This window comes from Oratosquilla oratoria, chromosome 12 (genome assembly GCF_046742065.1).
Source record: "Oratosquilla oratoria isolate Oo_2021 chromosome 12, ASM4674206v1, whole genome shotgun sequence".
In the NCBI taxonomy this organism is placed as follows: domain Eukaryota; kingdom Metazoa; phylum Arthropoda; class Malacostraca; order Stomatopoda; family Squillidae; genus Oratosquilla; species Oratosquilla oratoria.
Genome location: NC_134788.1, coordinates 71,758,545 through 71,780,361, shown reverse-complemented (window position 1 = coordinate 71,780,361; position 21,817 = coordinate 71,758,545). Strand labels below are relative to the sequence as shown.

At 39.2% G+C, this 21,817-nt stretch overlaps 3 protein-coding genes across 4 annotated transcripts in view; 1 reads left to right on the top strand and 2 right to left on the bottom strand.

Moving 5' to 3' along the window:
- The window catches only part of LOC143032005 (uncharacterized), a 529,471-nt gene that overhangs the window by 144,883 nt on the left and 362,771 nt on the right, over window positions 1–21,817 (top strand). The gene's annotated exons all lie outside the window — the stretch shown is intronic.
- The window catches only part of LOC143032009 (large ribosomal subunit protein mL43-like), a 320,821-nt gene continuing 303,061 nt past the window's right edge, over window positions 4,058–21,817 (bottom strand). For both annotated transcript variants that reach the window (XR_012967062.1, XM_076196475.1), the window contains one exon: window positions 4,058–5,026. Coding sequence is in view for 1 of the 2 variants with exons in the window: in XM_076196475.1 (XP_076052590.1) it covers window positions 5,007–5,026 (20 nt within the window). In the remaining variant the exon portion in view is untranslated. The remainder of the gene's footprint in view (window positions 5,027–21,817) is intronic.
- The window catches only part of LOC143030871 (uncharacterized), a 33,230-nt gene continuing 29,608 nt past the window's right edge, over window positions 18,196–21,817 (bottom strand). The window contains exon 2 of the mRNA XM_076194092.1: window positions 18,196–19,020. Within this exon, the coding sequence (XP_076050207.1) occupies window positions 18,424–18,999 (576 nt within the window). The 5' untranslated portion in view covers window positions 19,000–19,020 and the 3' untranslated portion in view covers window positions 18,196–18,423. The remainder of the gene's footprint in view (window positions 19,021–21,817) is intronic.

Below are 21,817 nucleotides of genomic sequence, written 5' to 3'. Positions count from 1 at the left end.
ACTGCCATCTTAAAAGTTTCTCTGGTCGTATGCCTTCCTGTTTGCAGATTTGATCACCTCTGCATACTATATTTTTGAAACCTGTGTTATGGCAGTAGTATAGGTTTACACTACCACAACATATTCCTAGCCACCTCAATCCCTACGGTTGTGATGCTATGTGCTAAAGCCATGAATATTTGGTAGTGGTATCTCATATAGCACATAATATGCTGCATGGCCCTATGCAACCACTAGAACAATGAATAATAAGTGAATTACAGAATTGGCATCATTATCAACAAAATATTGCCGATGCTGAATCCCTTTCTAAAAAAAAATGCAGATTCTCACCTATGCTGATTCACCAAAAAAGTGCCGATTCTTGCCTATGCCAATGAATCAGCACACCTCTAGATGTATGTAGCAGTATCAGCTGATGAGTAAAGAAAATCAATATCTGTGTATTGCTGCAACAGAAATAATTTATGTCTACAGGAGTATTAGCTGAAGTAATTTTTTTTTTTCAAACAGGAGCCAGCTTCTGCATTATCATGCTTCATGCATCATTGTACAACATAGAAAGTATTTTAGGTTCCAAGGATGAACCATTTAAACTGCAACTGGAACAGGTATGTATGCATCCCTTCACTCACATTATAGCCAGCTCATCTTTTGTAATTAAACAGAATGAATAGAGAGAAGAAGAAAAAAGTATCTAATGCTAGATTATTCTCCCCAGGTTTGAGGCAGTCAGGAATCCTTTTCACCACATTTGATAAACTCAAGAGAGTTGGTGCATCACATCTCAGTTTGACTGGATGGGGTGGTGCGAGAGGTAAATGCAAGGGTGGTGGGTCAGGGATTGGAGATGGTTAAAGAAAATGGAGAAAAGTGGGGGGTGAGCCAGCTGTTGTTTGCGGATGACACTGCGCTTGTAGTAGAATCAGAGGAGTAATTGAGGAAGTTGGTGACAGTTTGGTAGAGTGTGTGAAAGAAGAAAGCTGAAGATAAATGTGGGTAAAAGTAAGGTGATGAGATGTACAAGGGGTGAAAGTGGCAGCAGACTGGAAGTGAGCATTAAGGGAGAGCGACTGGAGGAAGTGGATAGTTTTAGATACTTGGGTGCGAATATGGCAGGAAAGGGTGGAGTGGAGGTGGAGGTAGAATGTAGATTGAGAAAAGCAAGTAAATGCCTTGGTGGATTAAAAAGTGTAATGAGAAATAGACATTTGGGAATGGATGCTAAGAGGAGATTGTATGAAGGAGTGATTGTGCCAACAGCACTGTATGGGGCAGAAACATGGAACATAGAGAGGAAGAGAGAAGGAGTTTGAATGTGTTTGAGATGAGGTGTCTGAGAAGTATGATAGGGGTTATTAGTCTGGATAGAGTGAGAAATGAGGAGGCGAGGAGGACAGGGGTGGTAAGGGAGTTGGGAGATAGGGTTGATGAAAGAGTATTAGGATGGTTTGGACACATGGAAAGAATGAGTGAAGAAAGACTAGTAAAAGAGGTACGGAAGGCAGATGTGGAGGGAGTGAACATGAGGGGGCGACCTAGGATGAGATGGATGGATGGGGTGAGAGGGGCTTTGGGGAAGAGGGGAATGTCTGTTGAGGAAGGATGGGAGAGGACAGAAGACGGGTGAATGGAGAAGGGTTGTATATGGATGATATTGTGATGCATGAGGTGGAATGGGTGGAGGGATGGGGGGTGAGGTAGTATGTGTGAGAAAAATTTGACGCAGCCCGAAGGGATTTCTCCCCATCTCCTTTTCTGCATGGGGGGACGGGTGGGGGGGGGCTCGCCGATTTAATGAAGTGGCCTTACTGTGGATGTGCTGTGTCTTGCGACACTGCCTCTGACCCAGGGCAGTGGACAGGATGCAGGGAAGACCCATCATCCAGGAGGTGCCAAGATAAGAGGGAGGGTAGAGGGTGGAGGGGAGTGGAGTGTATTTCGGGTTGGAATGGGTGGGAATGGGTTTTATGCCTTTTTCTTTTTGGCTCCCTTCCTTGTAAGGGGGTAAAAAGCCTTTGGTTTATGTATGTATGCACAAGGGATAGCCAAAGTCAAAGGCATAAATCCACTCCCACCCATTTCATCCCCACATACTCCACTCCCATTCACAACCCCTCCCTCCCTCCCTTCATCTTTTCTTGGCTCCTCATGGATGATGGGTCATCCCTGCATCTCACCCACTACCCTGGGTCAGAAACAATGTAGCAAGACACAGCACATCCACAGTAGGGCCACTTTATTTAATTGGCGACACCCCCTCATCCAGGAAAAGAGAAGACAGGGGGAAAATCCCTTTGGGCTGCATCAAGATATCATTCACACATACTCCCTCACCCCCCACCCACTCCTTTCCATGCATCGCAGCATCATCCATACACAACCATTCTCTACTCACCCTTTGTCTTCTACCTTCCTTCCCCATCAGACATTCCCCTCTTTCCCAATGCTCCTTTTACCCCATCCATTTTATCATCCTTGGTCGCCCCTTCATGTTCACTCCTTCCACAACTCTTTTACTAATCTTTCTTCACTCATTCTTTCCATGTGTCCAACAAACCATCCCAACACTCTTTCATCCACCCCAGCTCTCCTTGTTTCTCACTCTATCCAGCCTTGTCACCCCTACCATATTTCTCAGGTGTTTCATCTCAAACACATTTAAAGTCTTCCTCTCTTATGTTCCATGTTCCTGTCCCATACAATGCTGTCAGCAAAATCACCCCTTTGTACAATCTCCTCTTTGCATCCATTCCCATACGTTCTATTCAGGTAGCAGTACATTGCCAAAAACATATCCCTTCTTGAAAATCTTCATGCACGAGACCCATCCTACACTGACGAGTGGTCACAGATACAGATGTATTCAACTGTGACTAATTTTTTGATACTCCACCTCCATTTTATGTTATAACACATGCAAAAAATGAAAATTCAAAATTCAGCCTATCCCAGCATTTGAGCTAAACACTGGGCCAACAATTTATGGGTTAAGCTGTTATTTGACAACATCCAACATATGTTAAAGCAACTTGTTGCCTCCCCACACACACACACAAAGAATAGGTCTTAAAAAAAAAAAAAACTAACAATGCATAATGTACTTGCTAATTGTTCCTGACCCCATCTCCCAACTCCTTTTCCACCCCACTCTCCTCATCTCCTCGTTTCTCATTCTATCCAGCCTAGTAACCCCTATCATACTTCTCAGGCACCTCATCTCAAACACAGAATTATGAAAGGGATGGAAATTCTCGATAGAGATGACTTGTTCAAGTGGGACAGAAGAGAAACAAGAGGACATGAAAAGAAACTAAAGAAGGACAGTTACAGAAGAGACCTGAAAAAGAATAGCTTCCCACATAGAGTGATTGATGTCTGGAACAAACTAAACAGAGAAACAGTGAGTGCCAAAACTATACACGATTTTAAGAATAAACTGGATGCGGAGAAATACGAAAACAGGTCACTACAAGCATAGCTCTCGTCCTGTAAAATACAACTAGGTGAATACAAACTCCTCTCTTACGTTGCATGTTTCAAGCCCATACAGTTCCGTAAAACTAAGAATACTTGGAGTAAAAAAAACACTTCATTGAAGATGCTACATACAGTATATATCAAAGTTTCAAAACAACTAATGAATTGATTTATCCACTGGTGTCCTCCTTCAGCTGCTCACACAGTTCAAGCAGCTGAGTCATTCCCATAATTTCTGGAGACGCTGCAGATAATTCTCCCTGCAAATAGAATTTTTTTTTAAGAATTTTGCTCAATAGTTTTGTCATAACAAATGAAATCTTAAAGAAATGGGAAACAGATGAAACAGTTCAAATATGGCAAGACTGGGACAAATCAGACTAGTAGATTTACATGTGAGCAGAAACAACTATGCAAGTTTTAGCAATAAAAATACAAACTATATGGCTCTATAAAAAAGAAAAAAAAAAATCACCACTTTCAACACTACGCCAACCGCGCAATAATGACTATTTTTAGTACCAACACTGTCAGACAAGAACCTTTGAGTGACTTATGGGATGAACCAATGAACATGACTAGCTTCCAAAGAGAGAACCAGGAACACATTGACAGATTGCACTATTAACCTCTTCAATACAAGTCGAATACTCATGCACAGCTGCCTGACTGATATACGATGATACATCACAATGCACTCATTATAAAATATAAAGTTATGGCTGTAATACTTGTTCTCTTCTACCCTGAATGTGGATAACCACAGAAAACAAGATCAAGTCTGTCTACAGAATACATGGGGTCATCACTCTGTTACAATTACAAAATAGATATAATCAGGACCCTGACACCAGTATCCTCATATACATTCTCATGCCTCATGATGCCGACATCAGCGTCATCATACGCTAACTGTTAATCTCGTTAACACTGGCACACTTTACAGGTTCTTATCCCAGGAAACACATTGGTATTTTATACATAAGAGGCTCCCAAGTACACTCCATGGTAGAGGCTTTCATTTGAATGGAGTTTGCACTGAAGTTAGACAAGAATATATCTTACCCAAACCCTGCATGAGTGTCTGAAATTATTCTGTACAAATCTTCCAAGTCCACCATGGCCAACATTTCCAAACAAGTCATTACTTTCGCATGACAATTATCATCATCATCTGGCAATCAAAATATGTTCTCAAGAACTACCTTTAACCATTACCTGCATCACTTTACCAGAAACTACAAACACTCCCACTTGATATACACCTGTTATTACTACTTTGGCTACCTCTCTTGTAAGGGGGAAAAAGCTCCTGAACTACTTACAGCTGGTAAAGTGACTGTGTTGACCACTGGGTCTCGATGCGTCCATGGTGTCCAGGGTCCCTCCCTGACGTATTGATGGGAAGTCTGTGTGTTGATATTTGCGGAGACGCTCCACTGGGTACCCTGATCGCCCACACATGCATGTACTCGACCCATTTTGCAACTAGCTCCTCCCCATTCAGGTCATGGGTGTTTATGTACCTACTCCTCTCCTCCATTTACTGAAACCATAGATCTAAATAGTAATATGCCATGAGTAGAAAAAAAAAATAATGACATTAATAATAAATCCAGAAACAAATTGTCAAGATTGTATATTCTAGTTACATTTTCTTTAGAAATATGTCTCAGTCATAATCAAATTGTAAATAGATTTCTTGGTTTGCTCAATTACTATGCTGCAGGACATGTGGGGTGCAGGGGGCAAGGTTCCCTCTAAGCTGTGTGCATGTGCATGCATGCACACACGTTTTACAAATGGTACACAAAGGAAAAAATGTGCGCACACAAGATTTTCAAGATGAAATTGAAATTTTCTAATTAAAGAAATTAATTGTATAATTTCATAACAATGTAAAACAAAAGAAAGTTGATTTGGAGAATTGATCAATTTCATAAAATCACATGTCTTGAGATCCTTTGTATTGTGTTCTGCAGTCAGTATGGTGACCCACATAAGAACACACTTACTTTGCAAAGAAGGCAAAATTTGCACACAACCAAATTTCTGTGCTCACTCACAGCAAAGAATTAATAGGGAACATTGGTGTGCGGGCAGGGTTTTAGAAGTGAATTCTCTGCGAATGTCATTAAATATAAAATCTAATTCAGCCTAAACCCAGACAATTTTATTAAGCTAAGAAGAACTCCAGCTCTTCAAAGGGAAGAAAATGACATTTTTCAATAATGCAGGTAACAGTGTTTTTGTTACAAGGGATTAGGGGGAGAGCTGTTACTGTACCAGGAGTATGAGGGTCTTAGGTTTGCCACTGCTACAGGTGTGGGGCCCTCATGCTTTACAAAGTTCCTGAGTTTAAGCTCCAATGTAAAAGAGGCTAACCTGTTACAAAAGTCAAACTTACAGTACTTTGCTTTGATGCAAGGTGATCGATGCCTCCGAGGTTTTAGGTACACCACCATGCCAGGGTTGTTGGGAAAGTTGATCAAATCCTTCGCGCTATAATCTCTGCAATAAAACAAAAAATGTCTGCAGTGGATGATATAAATAAAAATGGGATCGCTTGAAGAATTATATCAACGACGTTGCTATATGAAGGATATCTTTCTACAATGTTTTTTTTTTTTTTTATCCATTCAGAAGAGTCACGATATTTCTTTCTTTGTAATCGAGATGAAGTACCAGCCAAGTATTGATCGACTTTGACTTCATTATAGTTTTGTTCTTTCTTCAGGCGGTCGAAAAAATTCCAAATATTAGGGTGGTGTCCAGCAACCTGCGTCTCAAATGTCCTATGCCATAGTTTTAAGTACTAATTTGTCATTTTTAATAGTTCTGTCATCAAAGAATATGAACTGTTCTTAATAAATACGAAAAGAAATTCTACCTTGTTTTTGTAGTATCCTAAATAAAGGCTATGAAAGTAACTATTTCATTATCAAAGGTAAAGTGTACTAAATCAAGGAACAAAACTATAATGAAGTCAAAGTCGATCAATACTTGCCTGGCACTTCATTTCAACCACAAAAGAATAACGTGACTTTTCTGAACGGATAAAAAAAAAAAAAACATTTAGAAAGATATCCTTCATATAACAACGTCGTTGATTATTTGCGGGCAATAGCCCATAACCTAGCTTGTTAATTTTAAGTAAACCAATTTATAGTTCTAAGTTTAATTTAAACTAATTTGTCATTTTCAATAGTTCTGTCAGTAATTTTTTTTAACTATTCTTGATAAATACTACGAAAAGAAATTCTTCATCTTAAATAAAGGTTATGAAAATAATTATTTCATTATCAAAGGTAAAAGTATGCTAAATGAAGGATGAAAACACAATCTAGTTATATATTTCAAATTAGAATATTCATATTTTTCCGATGAATTGTGTATATCGATGAATTGTTGTCGGTGAATTCGCCAGATCCCAAAATACATATTATTTTCATTATTTTATATTTCTTATTGTTAAGGGAATTTTCATTACAAATAATTTGATCTTTTAATAATTGTCGTCAAACTTGCGTAGCATCTAGGTGCAGACTTGCAAATCCAATATGGCTGACCTCCAGGAGGGTTACTATCAATCACACTGGGCTATTTTTCCTCCGACATCCTACCTCCAACCTCTATTTGAATATAGAAACCTAGACATCCCTAAGAACAATTCAACAGTATGTCTAACATCCGTATCTAGGTTTACACTATCTCTAAGTTCATCATTCATCTTTGCTAGATGTAACGGAAATATTATTTGAATATTTGAAATTTTTGGATTTTGTAACCGAAGTCGTTTTTGACTCGAACGAGCTCTCGACGGTCGTCGGCGCCCAGTGTGATAAGAACATAAGAACGAAGGAGATTGCAAGAGACCATGTGGCCTACACTAGGCAGTTCCATGTCCATTACCACCTGTCATCCCTAGTTGTCTAACCGTTTCTTAAAACAACTTAATCTAAGTTTGTCCAGTTTAAATCCATTACTGCGAGTCCTGACCTGTTGTCTTGATATGATGACCTTGCCTGTGTCGAATCCATGACAGAGTCCCATAAGGTCATAATCCCATTGGTAAAAATCCCACGCCAATTAACCTAGGCCTATATTCATTAATAAATTTACCAAATGAAATTATACTTTAACAAATAGTGTTTATTAATACTATCAACATCCTGGAATATTATGTGTGGGATTATGATATTGACTATGGCATTTTGATTCGTGGGATTTTGATATATGGTTACAAATTTTAATTTTTCAAATCTCCAAACAACAAATGATCTTTCCGTCATATGCTGTTGAATATGTCCTTAGAGACGTCTAGATGTCTGCTATTGTGTTTGCATATTTTGATGATTAACATTATATCATCTTGATACTTGGTATCTTTATAATTACTTTTGTCGATTAATTTGCAATATTAGGTTCTTTAAGGAAGAAGGAATCAAATGAAGACATTGTATTTAATGTAGATACTTTGCAGTACACGGAATGCGCCAAAAAGGGTGAGTTTGGACAAGAAATATTTACATTTTGGTGGAAATATGTTGTCAGAAATATAATCTATGCTTAATCGTACAACTGTGCTCATGCATAGATGACAAAAAGAAAAAGAAAAACAAATTTTTAGATTCTCACATTGGGAAAGACGTCATTAATCCCACAATGCACCGCGCTCCATTGCCGTCATTATTTTCGTGACGTCGATAGAAAACGCTATTTTTGTATATATACATATACAGTATATATATATATATATATATATATATATGCGTAAATAACCACTAGGAAAAAGTAAACTAACGAAGCAGAGCGCTTTCGTGTAATTACATCTTCAGTGCAGATACAAAGAAGGAATTATAAGATGAAGAAACAAGGTACAGAATATATGACATAGTGAAGAGGGCATTCGGAGAGGTAGTGGAAGAAGTACACGTGACGGACGTATGGGCCGTCCTGGTAGCCAACAAGTATGGGACGTTTGGGCCGTCCTGGTAACCAACAAGTATGGGACAACTGCTCATAATTTATATTACAATTCAAACAATTTTGAAATTTCATGAGAAATAAAACTATCTAATTTGTACAAACCTTGATGAAGATTAACATTTATCCCCTTACTAGATTTGATCAAACTGCATTCAATTAAATTTCTTTCTGTTATGTTGTTGTTGTATGTGATGACTTTAGCGTTATCCCAGTCAACTGGGTGGTTAAAATGGTTCATGTGGTTGAATATACCGCTAGATTGGTTTCCCTCTCTAACGTATTTCTTATGTTGATTAATTCGTGTTGTGAGTGCTTTAGCAGTCTGACCAACATAAAACTGATTACATGATTTGCAAGGTATTTTGTACACACACCCTTTATTACTATTGACAGAATTATTTATGAGCATTTGTCTTACAGTGTTCTTGTTATTGAAAACTACATTAATGTTAAATTTACGTAACATATTTGGAATATTTTGCAGGTTCTCTTGGTACGGTAAAATTAGCAAGTTATTCATATTGAAAGTTTGAGTTGACCTAAGGTTGTAAAATGTCCTTTTAGCACGATAGTAAGCTTTATCAAGAACATGTGTGGGGTATTGTAGCTTAGTACCAAGCTACAATACCCCACACATGTTCTTGACAAAGCTTACTATCGTGCTAAAAGGACATTTTACAACCTTAGGTCAACTCAAACTTTGAATATGAATAACTTGCTAATTTTACCGTACCAAGAGAACCTGCAAAATATTCCAAATATGTTACGTAAATTTAACATTAATGTAGTTTTCAATAACAAGAACACTGTAAGACAAATGCTCATAAATAATTCTGTCAATAGTAATAAAGGGTGTGTGTACAAAATACCTTGCAAATCATGTAATCAGTTTTATGTTGGTCAGACTGCTAAAGCACTCACAACACGAATTAATCAACATAAGAAATACGTTAGAGAGGGAAACCAATCTAGCGGTATATTCAACCACATGAACCATTTTAACCACCCAGTTGACTGGGATAACGCTAAAGTCATCACATACAACAACAACATAACAGAAAGAAATTTAATTGAATGCAGTTTGATCAAATCTAGTAAGGGGATAAAATGTTAATCTTCATCAAGGTTTGTACAAATTAGATAGTTTTATTTCTCATGAAATTTCAAAATTGTTTGAATTGTAATATAAATTATGAGCAGTTGTCCCATACTTGTTGGTTACCAGGACGGCCCAAACGTCCCATACTTGTTGGCTACCAGGACGGCCCATACGTCCGTCACGTGTACTTCTTCCACTACCTCTCCGAATGCCCTCTTCACTATGTCATATTCTGTACCTTGTTTCTTCATCTTATAATTCCTTCTTTGTATCTGCACTGAAGATGTAATTACACGAAAGCGCTCTGCTTCGTTAGTTTACTTTTTCCTAGTGGTTATTTACGCATTTGTGAACACACGCTCCTGGTGTTTTTATTGCATATATATATATATATATATATATAAAGTTTCCTGATTTTCTCCATCGAGTTTTTGGTCTTCATCGCCAAAAGTCAAGGAAAAAGTTGCCGTCGCGCAATAACCATACAAAAGGACCGAAAAATCTTCCCGCGCTCTGATGCCGACGTTATGACGTCACGTCGCATCAAAATCCATATTTTCTATATTTTTAAAACATCTTTCTCTCAGAATGCTTCGTTTAACACAATTGTCAAAATTCATCGTCTTTTCTATATTTTAAAACGTTTCTCTCTACATGTATTTCAGGATTTTCTCAGAATGTTTCGCTCAGTTTTAATAAGAACACAATTGTCAAAATTCATCGTCTTTTCTTAAAACACTTTTCTCTACACGGCTTTCTCAGAATGTTTCGTTCAGTGTTACGTAAGGCCACGTGCTGACCTGAAAATTTCGCTCCCTGATACCATGACAACATCTTGATTTCCCTTTGATGTCGTCTTAAACTAGGCTTAAAAACACCGTCGATTTCCATCTTCACACTAGGCCAAAATACCGTCGATTTCCATCTTCACACAAGGCAAAAATGCCATCGATCACTATCTTCACACTAGGCAAAAATGCCGTCGATTTTCCCCTTAATACAGGGCAAAAAGCTGTCTTTATTTTCATCTTCACACTAGGCAAAAATGCCGTCGATTTCCTCCACACTAGGCAAAAATACCGTCGATTTCCATGTACACACTAGGCAAAATGCCGTCGATTTTGGTTTTCTATGTCTATGTCTTCCAAAAATTGGTTATTTTTTGTTCTATTCGCGTCTTATATATATATATATATATATATATATATATATATATAAAATCCCACACTGAGTTCCTTCAACGGGACAGAACACCGTAGTAATTTCCTCACATCGACTTCCTTTACACATGACAAAAATACAGTCGATATCTTCCCCCCAAAACCCGTAAAGGTGTTTTTGTCCCTTGAGAATAATAATAGTAATAATAATAATAATGATGATGATGATAATAATAATAATATTGATAATAATAATAATAGTAATAACAAAAATACAAATAGAATTAATAATTTTCCTCTACCTCCTCTTAAAGGTTTCTGTCATACTTCTTCTCATGTGTGTACATGCACACACATGCACACACATACGTACGCACATACACACACGATGACGCAGTGCTAGAGTTCCCGGCTGTCACTACGGCGGTCCGGGTTCGAATCCCGCCAAGGGCTGAAATAATATTAGTAACGCTGCACTGCAAGTCGTTACTCCAACTCTCGTGGGAGGGGAGTTGTGTGTGTGTGTGTGTAAGGTCAAAGCATTACCCATCGATTGGTCATACGAGCTCTGAGCTCTCTTCCGGAAGGGTAGTAGTTGTCGATCATGAGTCCAACACGTTATCCAAGACCATTGTGAATCCCACATACAGTGATCAAGTATGTGCATAAGAATTACATGACACACAGATGTGCACTTTCTGCATACATACATACATACATACACAATAGATACACATACACATGAAAACACACAGAAGAAAGCTTTACATACGTACAATGTAAAGCTCTCATACACATGCATGCAAGACACATACATACAAAACGTATATATACTCTGTGTGTGTGTGTGTGTGTGTGTGTGTGTGTGTGTGTGTGTGTGTGTGTGGGTGTAGATAAACTCAAAGTTAATAAAACACCAGGGCCTGACGGTTGGCATCCATGAATCTTAAAGGAAATGAAAAACGAGATTGTTCTTTCATTAGCAATTATTTTCAAGAAATCCATCATATCCGGAGATGTCCCAAGAGAATGGAAGCTAGCTAACGTTACTCCCATATTCAAAAAAGGTGACAAAAAGAAGCCAAATAACTATAGGCCTATAAGTTTGACTTCAATCGTAGGAAAAATAATGGAAACTATCATCAGAGATGCTATCGAACATCATTTAGAAAGTAACCGTTTGATAAATGATAGCCAGCATGGTTTCAGACGGAAACGTTCTTGCGTGACTAACTTACTCGAATTCTACAACACAGTTATCTCGAATTATGACAAAAGAAACAATATAGATTTAATATATCTAGACTTTGCAAAAGCTTTTGATACCGTCCTACACGAAAGACTACTTACTAAATTAGCTTTACACGGAATAAGTGGTAGCCTATTAGGTTGGACTAGTAATTGGTTGAATGGTCGAAAACAGAGAGTTGTTTTAAATGAAAAAAACTTCTAGATGGAAAAATGTTACAATTGGATTTCCTCATGGTTCCGTTCTTGGGCCACTTCTATTCATAGTATATATAAATGATATAGACCATGGACTAAAATCTATTGTCTCCAAATTTGCTGATGATACAAAACTGTGCGGAATGACAAATAATCATTTAAACCAATTGGATACTCAAGAAGATTTATGTAAACTAAAGCAATGGTCTGAAAAGTGGCTAATGAAATTGAACAAAAGTAAATGCAAAGTTATGCACATAGTTAGAAATAACAGTAAGTATGATTACAAGTTATTTGGAAATTCGTTAACAAAAGTGGATAGTGAAAAGGATCTCGGCGTAATTATCAGTAACGATCTCAAATACAGTACGATTACAAGTTATTTGGAAATTCGTTAACAAAAGTGGATAGTGAAAAAGATCTCGGTGTAATTATCAGTAACGACCTCAAATCATCCAAGCAGTGTATTTCAGCCGCTGAGAAAGCAAATAAAATTCTAGGACTGATTGCGCGATTTTTTTTATTTCAAAATTCCATCAATACTTAACAAGATATATGAATTGTTAGTTCGTCCACATTTGGAATATGCTGTTTCTGTATGGTCACCGAATCTCATTAAAGACATTGACAGACTGGAAAAAGTACAACGGCGAGTCACAAAACTGATTCCAAATATCAAAAATAAATCATACGAAAATCGAATAAAACACATGAATCTGTTTTCCCTAAAAAAACATAGCCTCAGAGGTGACTTGATACAGGTCTATAAGATTTTAAAGGGAATTGACAACATCAAAAGTGACAAAATTTTCACATTGAATGAGAATCAGACAAGAAACAATGGTCTCAAACTATCCGGAAATTGATTCAATTTGGAAGTAGGTAGAAACAACTTTGCCAACCGTGTAGTAAATGAATGGAATAAACTTCCTGCACAGGTAGTGCAATGTAGTTCAGTTCGAAGCTTTAAGAATCATTTAGATAAATACCTAAGTAAGATGCTGTAATGATTATAATTTATGTTATATTATTTGTTTTTGTTTTGTTATCATTTGTCTGTCTGATTTTCATTTATTATTAGTTATATGTCAATTTATTATTTTTACTATTTACCTGTTTGTTTATTATTTAACTATACCTATGCATTTATTTATGTATTTTATTTGTTATTTACATTATTATAGTTTTTATTTATTGTTTTATTATTAATATGATTTTTTTTCCGCATCCGACCTAGATATGGATTAAAAGGTCTCCTGTCGGCATGCTCCGCCTTTGTAATCCTTTGCAATCCTTTGTAATAATAATAATAATAATAATAATAATTATAGTAATAATAATGATAATTCATACATATATAATGATACTTATACTACTACTACTATTGTACTGTCATTCTTTGTTACACTATCAATCTGTGTCGTGAGGAAGCTTGGGCCCAGGAGTGGTCTTGCCCCGCGGAAGAGTAAGGAAGTTGGGCGAAGAAGAAGATTTTTAGTTTTGGTCCTAGAAGGAAGCTGTGGGACCTCATGGGGATAAGACGCCACCGAAGAACGTCCCTTCGAAGAATGGCTTGGGAAGCCATGCAGTGACTGGCGCTCCCCCGAACTCCTCAAAGTCCCTTCAAGACGACGCGACGCCATGGCCCGGGCAGCCGACGCGTCATTGTCAAGACCTTTATGGACATTGAAGAACTTATGGGCTTTTTCAAACGGGCTAAGAAAAAGGGCCAAAAGGTCATTGAAGAGACTATACGGTCCTCGAGGAGAAAATCAAAGGCTTTTTCCAACAGGCTTCCGCATTACGAGCCAAAGTTGATGTGAAAAGGTCATTACAAAGACCTTATAGGCTCTGAAGATTGATTATGGGCTTTTTGGAATGGGCCTAGTAAATGGACAGACTCGGTGCGCAAAAAAGACATTGAAGTCTTGATGTGCAAATTTTTTGGGCTTTATGATTGGGCTTCATAATAAGATAATATGATTGGGCAAACCACAAGGAAAACGATCACGAAAAACCATCTTTTGTTCTTTGGAAAGAAATTTCGGGCTTTTCGAATAAGCCTCGCGAGGCTGGAGCATTTTCACTTGGGCTAAAAGAAGCTTTTAGTCGCAGGCCAGTAGGAGCCATAAGACAACAAATCGACACAAGTTACTTGGGCGAATTGGGCTAGCCCTCAGCTGAATAAAATCCTTTGGTTTTATATTGGACAAAATTCCTACATTGTTATTAGTTCAGTGACATTGGCAGTATTCTTTATCATATTATTTTGTCTAAAGGCACAGTTACACTGCTTGAATTAACATATTTCTATTTTTCTGGGAATAAATCATATTCATAGTGATGGACATGTCTGAATAAAATACAATTATGTCTAAAGTCAGAGTTCTACTGTTTTTTACTTGTAGTTCGCATTAGGGTAACTGTGGAAAAAGTAGATCATATCTTGCAAAAGGTTCATCTGGTTTGTGTGTGTATGTATATATATATATATATATATATATATATATATATATATATATATATATATATATATATATATATATATATATATATATATGTGTGTGTGTGTGTGTGTATGTATGTATATATATATATATATTAGATTGCACTAATGTCGTAACACATTGGTAAAATTTAAACTTAGAACCCTGTGTCTCTGGAAGGGCCAAAGTAAGGGCCTAGAATTGGCCGAGGAAGGTTCTAGGAAGCCGAAGTAAGGGTCTGGAAAGGGCCAAGTAAGGGCCTAGAATTGGCCGAGGAAGGCTAGGAAGCCGAAGCAAGGGTCTGGAAGGAACCAAATAAAGGTCTGGAAGGGATGTAGTAAGGATCTGGAAGGAGCAAAGGAAGAAGCTCTGGAAGAATTTCTACAAGAACATGACTGACTGTTTACCTCTGGTCTTCTGCGCATGCGATTAGAGAGACGAGAGCATGTTGACTTCGTGTCGTACAGACTTTTTTCTTTTGGTTTTCCAGTAAGAAATACCTTTCTCACATTCTTGTGGTTTGTGTTAGACCTGAAGGAAATGTCTCCTTCTTATGGCATTTTACCTTTGCTTCCAAATAGTTGGGAATGACATGCTATAGAACAGTGTTTCTTAACTGGGGATCCGTGGACTGCAGAAACCTAGCAAGGGGTTCGGACGACAGTGAATTTAATATGTTACAGTTCATTCCTCTCATGATTTTTTTTTTTTTTTTTATGATTACACAATTTACTTTTTTTTTTCCTGGCTTGTTGAGTCTCTCTGAATGTGGCGATGTTGATATATTACAATGTTTCTGTCACTAAATGCTCAGGAAAAGTGGCTAGTCCCGTATAATATAAAAATTGATGTAAGGGTTTCCCAAAGCTTAAAATGTTGAGAAACATTGTGTGTACACCAAATTATTACTATCATTATCATCATTATCATTAATATTATTATTTATTTTTCATTTTATTTATTATCATTATTACTATTATTATTGTTTTTTTTTTCTTTTTAGAATAAAAGTTTGTTTGGATATTTGATCAACGTTTGACACAGATAAGATGAGAATGATTGTAAAGACAAGAGCGACAGACAGAATCTGTCAAGGAAGGAAAAATTGTGAAAATTGAGATCAATTTTCAAAGTCTTTCCAGCTCTTCATTCTGTGTTTTCATAATTTCATTTTATTACATCACCGTATCTCTCTCTCTCTCTCTCTCTCTCTCTCTCTCTCTCTCTCTCTCTCTCTCTCTCTCTCTCTCTCTCTCTCTCTCTCTCTCTCTCTCTCTCTCTCTCTCTCTCTCTCTCTCTCTCTCTCTCTCTCTCTCTCTCTCTCTCTCTCTCTCTCTCTCTCTCTCTCTCTCTCTCTCTCTCTCTCTCTCATTCTCTCTCTCTCTCTCTCTCTCTCTCTCTCTCTCTCTCTCTCTCTCTCTCTCATTCTCTCTCTCTCTCTCTCTCTCTCTCTCTCTCTCTCTCTCTCTCTCTCTCTCTCTCTCTCTCTCTCTCTCTTCTTCTCTATCTCTTTTTCCCTCCCCTTCCCTCCCTCCCTCTCTTGCTTTCCCTCTCCTTCTTCCCTTCTTCTTTCTCTCCTTCCTTCACGATTTCTTTCACTTCTTCCTCTCTCTTCCACCTTCCTCTCTCTTCCACCTTCCTCCTCTTCCACTCTACCTCCTCTTCCCACCACCACCACTCCCTCGACCTCCATCTACTTATCTAATTTCACCTAATACCTCCTCTTTCATTATCAGTCGGGTCTAGTAGTATCAACTCCAACACCCTTCTCTCTCTCTCTCTCTCTCTCTCTCTCTCTCTCTCTCTCTCTCTCTCTCTCTCTCTCTCTCTCTCTCTCCCTCTCTCTCCCTGCCCCCTCTCTCTCTTTCGCTCCCTCTATCTCTCTTCCTCTGTCCTTCTGTTTCTCTCTGTCCTCTCTCTCTGTCCATATCCTTCCAATTTCTCTCTCTCTCTCTCTCTCTCTCTCTCTCTCTCTCTCTCTCTCTCTCTCTCTCTCTCTGTCTCTCCCTGTAGGTGTGTGTGTGTGTGTGTGTGTGTGTGTGTGTGTGTGTGTGTGTGTGTGTGTGTGTGTGTGTGTGTGTGTGTGTGTGTGTGTGTGTGTGTACGGTACGTACGTGTACACAGCATATGCACACGTGTAGCTGTGTAAATATATGCACGGATGCATGTATGTGTATGTATGACAATGACACAGACGAAAGGGGACAAAACCTTTTCCCCGTCCACTGACAGAACAACCAGCTGTCAGGCGCGCCGGCTGACCAGCTGACATCCTGAATCCATAAAGATGAGACGGGGGGGGGGGGGGGGGGAAGAGAAGGGGGAAGGGGGAAGAAGGGTGGAAGGTCTGAAGGTGTATAAGGTCAAATGCCATAATTCTGTAAGATGCAGAAATCGATGACTTACCTTAGCGGGATCTTACTGTACTGGATGATCATCCGCTATGGTACTGAGTGGATGAATATGGAACCATTTGGGTGCATGAGCATCCTACAGCCATCCAAGGACGATGGATTAAGAATATTTAGCGTATAGTGTGTGAGACTCACCTTAAAAAATCACCATCCCGTAGTAAGGTAAAACATGTCAGTCGTGGCAAGCCGTTTTTTTTTTTTTTTTTTTTTTTTTGTAGACCGGTGTTTGGGTCGCTTCCCCACCTGGCCAGGGTTGTCGGGAACGAACGGGACAACGCCCGCAGTGGCCCCCAGGAACCGAACTCACTCCCACCTGCTCATGAGTTCGACACTGTATCCATTGGGCTACCGCGCGACTCTATAGTGTTGTGTCTGACATAAAATGTGTATTTGATCACATTGTTGGGCGAATTATTTTGCTGTCGTACTAAATATTATGGGAACTGTTGGATGGACTGTGAGGAGATCTAGCGTTTTCCTTTAGTCATCGCTCATCCGAAGAAGTTATCGCTCGTTCCAATTCGACCGTGTTTCAAAATAGCAGAGAAATATAGTCCGATATTTCTAATAATCAGACTTTATGGTCCACTGCATGACCGGCCTATCCCCCTGAGGAACGATACGGCCTCTGTACATCACCATGATGGCTCAGTTCGGCTTGGTATAATGTTGGTATGTATGGTGTGAAGTGCTGCATGTGGAGTTTGTGGTATGTTGGTATGGCTGTGGCTGTAAATGAAATCTGAAATCAGTCTGATCAGCTCGACCATACTGATGAGGCTCTAGCACATATATGCGACACTGACCTACCGCACCCCTAATGTCAGCCGTTGTGGTATTCATATTTATGTTATGTACTTTACTTAAGTACTGTATATTTAAAGGCAATTCAAAATTGCCATTAAAATAAACAATTTAGTCATCGTACTGGTAAAAAGCAGACTCCAGGAAAATAAGTAAAAATGTTTATTCCAGATGAATGAAGAGAAATGAATCATTTTTATCTCACGACGTAGTCGTCGAAGGGGATCCCAGAGGTCTTCAGAAGAAGTCCTCCGTAGTTCTTCCCCTCCCACTGGAGAAAAAAGACAGAAGCTTCCTTGATTTTTTTCCTTCCCTAGTGTACCTACTTCCAGAAGAAGTCGCTGAAGAAGGTGGAAGAAGGTGAGCCCAGACTTCAAGAGAACTTCAGAGTCCTCCTTGGTCCTCCTCCAGCTAAAGGAAGGACAACATCGAGGTTTCCGTGAGTTTTTTTGGGGGGTGTTCTTCAGATCTTCAAGAAAATCCGAGTCCGTGTCTTGCGCGCGTCCTTCATGATGGGATTGGGTCCCTTTCCCGCCCGAAGATCCTCACTCGGCCTTGCTGGCGAAGGGGTACCCGAAGGGGTGGCCGTAGTAGGGCCAGGCTGCGGGATGGGCGAATCCGCCGTAGGCGAAGGGGTGGACGCCCCCGACGGCGGGGAAGGAGTAGGTAGGTGAGGGGAGCGGCGGCGGCGGCGGCGGCGTCTTCGTCAGCGCTGACGGGGAGGTACTGTAAGGGTTCAAGAAGAACTGGGGGTCGGCCTCGCGCTTCTTGCGGGCTTCTTCGGCAGCCTCCTCTTCGGCAGGAGCGGCGGCGGCGGCGGCGGTGGGCTCCTCTGCGGCCTTGGCCGGCGTCAGGAAGGGGTTGTTGAAGTAGGGGTTGTAGTAGTAGGGGTTGTTGTTGTTGTAGTAAGGGAAAGCGTTGTAGCCGCCCCAGGGGAGGCCAGCAGCGTGGGGCAGGGCGCCGTAGTGGGGGAATCCTCCGGAGTAAGCGGACGGGACGGTGTACTCGTAGGTGAGGGGCTCCGCTTGCTCCCACTTGACGGAGACGATGGGGCTCACGGGGTATCCGGAGTGGAGGAGGAGCTGAGGGTCGGCCGCAGGCTTGGCCTCGCAGGCCGCCATGGCGCCAAGAACCAAGAGAACCTGAAGGAGACATAAGAAAAATGGAGGAGGCTGCAAGAGACCATAAGGCCTACATTAGGCAGTTTCATGTCCATTTCCGCCTATCATCCCTAATCATACAGTGAGGTGACCTCAAAACAACCCATTGTTTTAGTGCTCACTAACTACATGGTTTCTTAGTCAATTCCATTCGTCAACCACTCTATTGGTAAACCAGTTCTTGCTAGTTTCCTTCTTAAATCTAAATTTGTCCGATTTAAATCCATTACTACGAGCCCTGCCCTGCTGTCTTAATATGATGGCCTTGTCTACATCATTTTTGTTAAAGTCCTTGACCCATTTGAATACCTCTATTAGATCACCCCCGCACTTTGTCATTTTAGTGTAAGTCAAGGTGCCTTACCCTGTCATCGTAAGGTAAGCCCATGTATTATTTTTGTTATTCTCCTCTGTACTGATTCTAGTGAACTAATATTCTATGGGACTGAGACCAAGACTATACCGCATAGTCAAGGATGGGTCTAACTATCGACAGATAGATTTTAATGATTAATTATCTCTGCCTTAGGCAACCACACTGTCTTTAGGCTCTCGTTATTTTTCACTTCTGATAGAACAGGAAGACTAAAATCAACACACGATGGACGGACACAAAACAACAACAGACTTTCCCTTTAAGAACCTTCACTATTAATCAAAACACAACAATAACATAGCAAGCTAACACGAAAAACAACAGAAAGGAATACTTAGAGAAACCATCTCTCCGGGACCAAACATCGAAGTTTTCGTTCTTGTGGAGACTTCGAGTACTTACCAGAACCTTCATGTTGTCACACTTCGGGAAGAAGTGACACACAATGCAAGATCGGTGAGACATCTCCTTTTATATGTGGTGCTTGGCCTTTCCCTTCCCCCCCCCCAGGTCCCATCCAAGACCCCCCCCAAGCCTCCCCCCCAAACCCTCTCCCTTCCCCCCCAAGTCCCATATGGAACGACCTTGTCCCAGGGGGCAAGTGATTCCGGATTCCTTTCTTGAAGGTCTTTTTTCGTCTTGCAGGTAATCCGGCAGATGTGGTCACTAGGAAGACGCGATGAATTCCCTGGCGTACTGGGTGGTACTTGTGCTTCGTATGAGCCTGCCGTTAGGCTATTTCATTCAGTCACATGTGGCCCCTTTCTGGTAACGATAAGATTTTTTTTTTTTTTTTTTTTGCCAATGTTCTTTCTGATTTTTAGCTTAGTCCTGTGGACACAGCCAACATATAAAAATATACTACTTTCACTTACAAAAAAAAAAAAAAAAAAAAAAAAAAAATCTCAAATGCTCAGAAGGACATCAATTACCAAAACTGTTGTGGGGGAGGGGAGACTATTCCTGTAGGCTCCCTCAACACCCCATTTCTTTCATAGGACCCCCAGGACATGCAACCTGACCCCCCGTCCCCCCAGGGGTGTGTGACAGCCTCCCTGAGGTTGTAATACCTTCTGTACATTGTAGTCCTTTTCCCTTCTATCCTGGTTGACGCCAACCTATTCTATTAAGAGAGAAGAGAAAGGGAGTAGGAAGAGAACAAGATAGAAAAGGAGAAAAGAAGGATAAAGAGTAAATGAAGAGAGTATCTAGGATAGAGCATGTAGGAACGAGGTCACCTTAAATATATAGGAACTGGGTCACCTTAAAAAGATATTACATATATATATATATATATATATATATATATATATATATATATATATATATATATATATATATATATATATATATATATATATATGTATGTATGTATATATGCAACACAATACACTAAAAGACGTAAATGTAAGAAGAGTTCGGAGAAAACCACTCAGGAAATATGACACTATGATCCGAACGTTTTCGTCTATTCAGACATCTTCAGGGAATATCTGAAGATGTCTAAAGGGACGAAAACGTTTGGATCATAGTGTATATTTCCCGAGTGAATTTCTGCAATATATATATATATATATATATATATATATATTTATATATGTATATGTATATATGTATATATATATATATATATGTATGAATATGTATACATATTTAAACTTAGAACCCACTGTCGGTGGAAAAAGATAAAAAGTGAGATGATTGTTCCTGTATATTTCGACCACTCTCTGTGGTCCTCTTCAGCAGAATGATTACAAAGGTATAGTACAAGAATATATACCTAGTAATGAGGTACATGAAGGGGGGCATGGGAAGACACAGGGTTCTAAGTTTAAATTTTACCAATGTGTTACGACATTAGTGCAATCTAATATATATATATATACATACATACATACATACACACACACACACACACACACATATATATATATATATATATATATATATATATATATATATATATATATATATATATATATATATATTATATATATACATACACACACAAACCAGATGAACCTTTTGCAAGATATGATCTACTTTTTCCACAGTTACCCTAATGCGATCTACCAGTCAAATACACGAGCACTCTGCCTTTATAAATAATTGTATTTTATTCAGACATGTCCATCACTATGAATATGATTTATTCCCAGAAAAATAGAAATATGTTCATTCAAGCAGTGTCACTGTGCCTTTAGACAAAATAATATGATAAAGAATACTGCCAATGTCACTGAACTAATAACAATGTAGGAATTTTGTCCAATATAAAAGCAAAGGATTTTATTCAGCTGAGGGCTAGCCCAATTCGCCCAAGTAACTTGTGTCGATTTGTTGTCTTATGGCTCCTGCTGGCCTGCAAGCAACTAAAAGCTTCTTTTAGCCCAAGTGAAAATG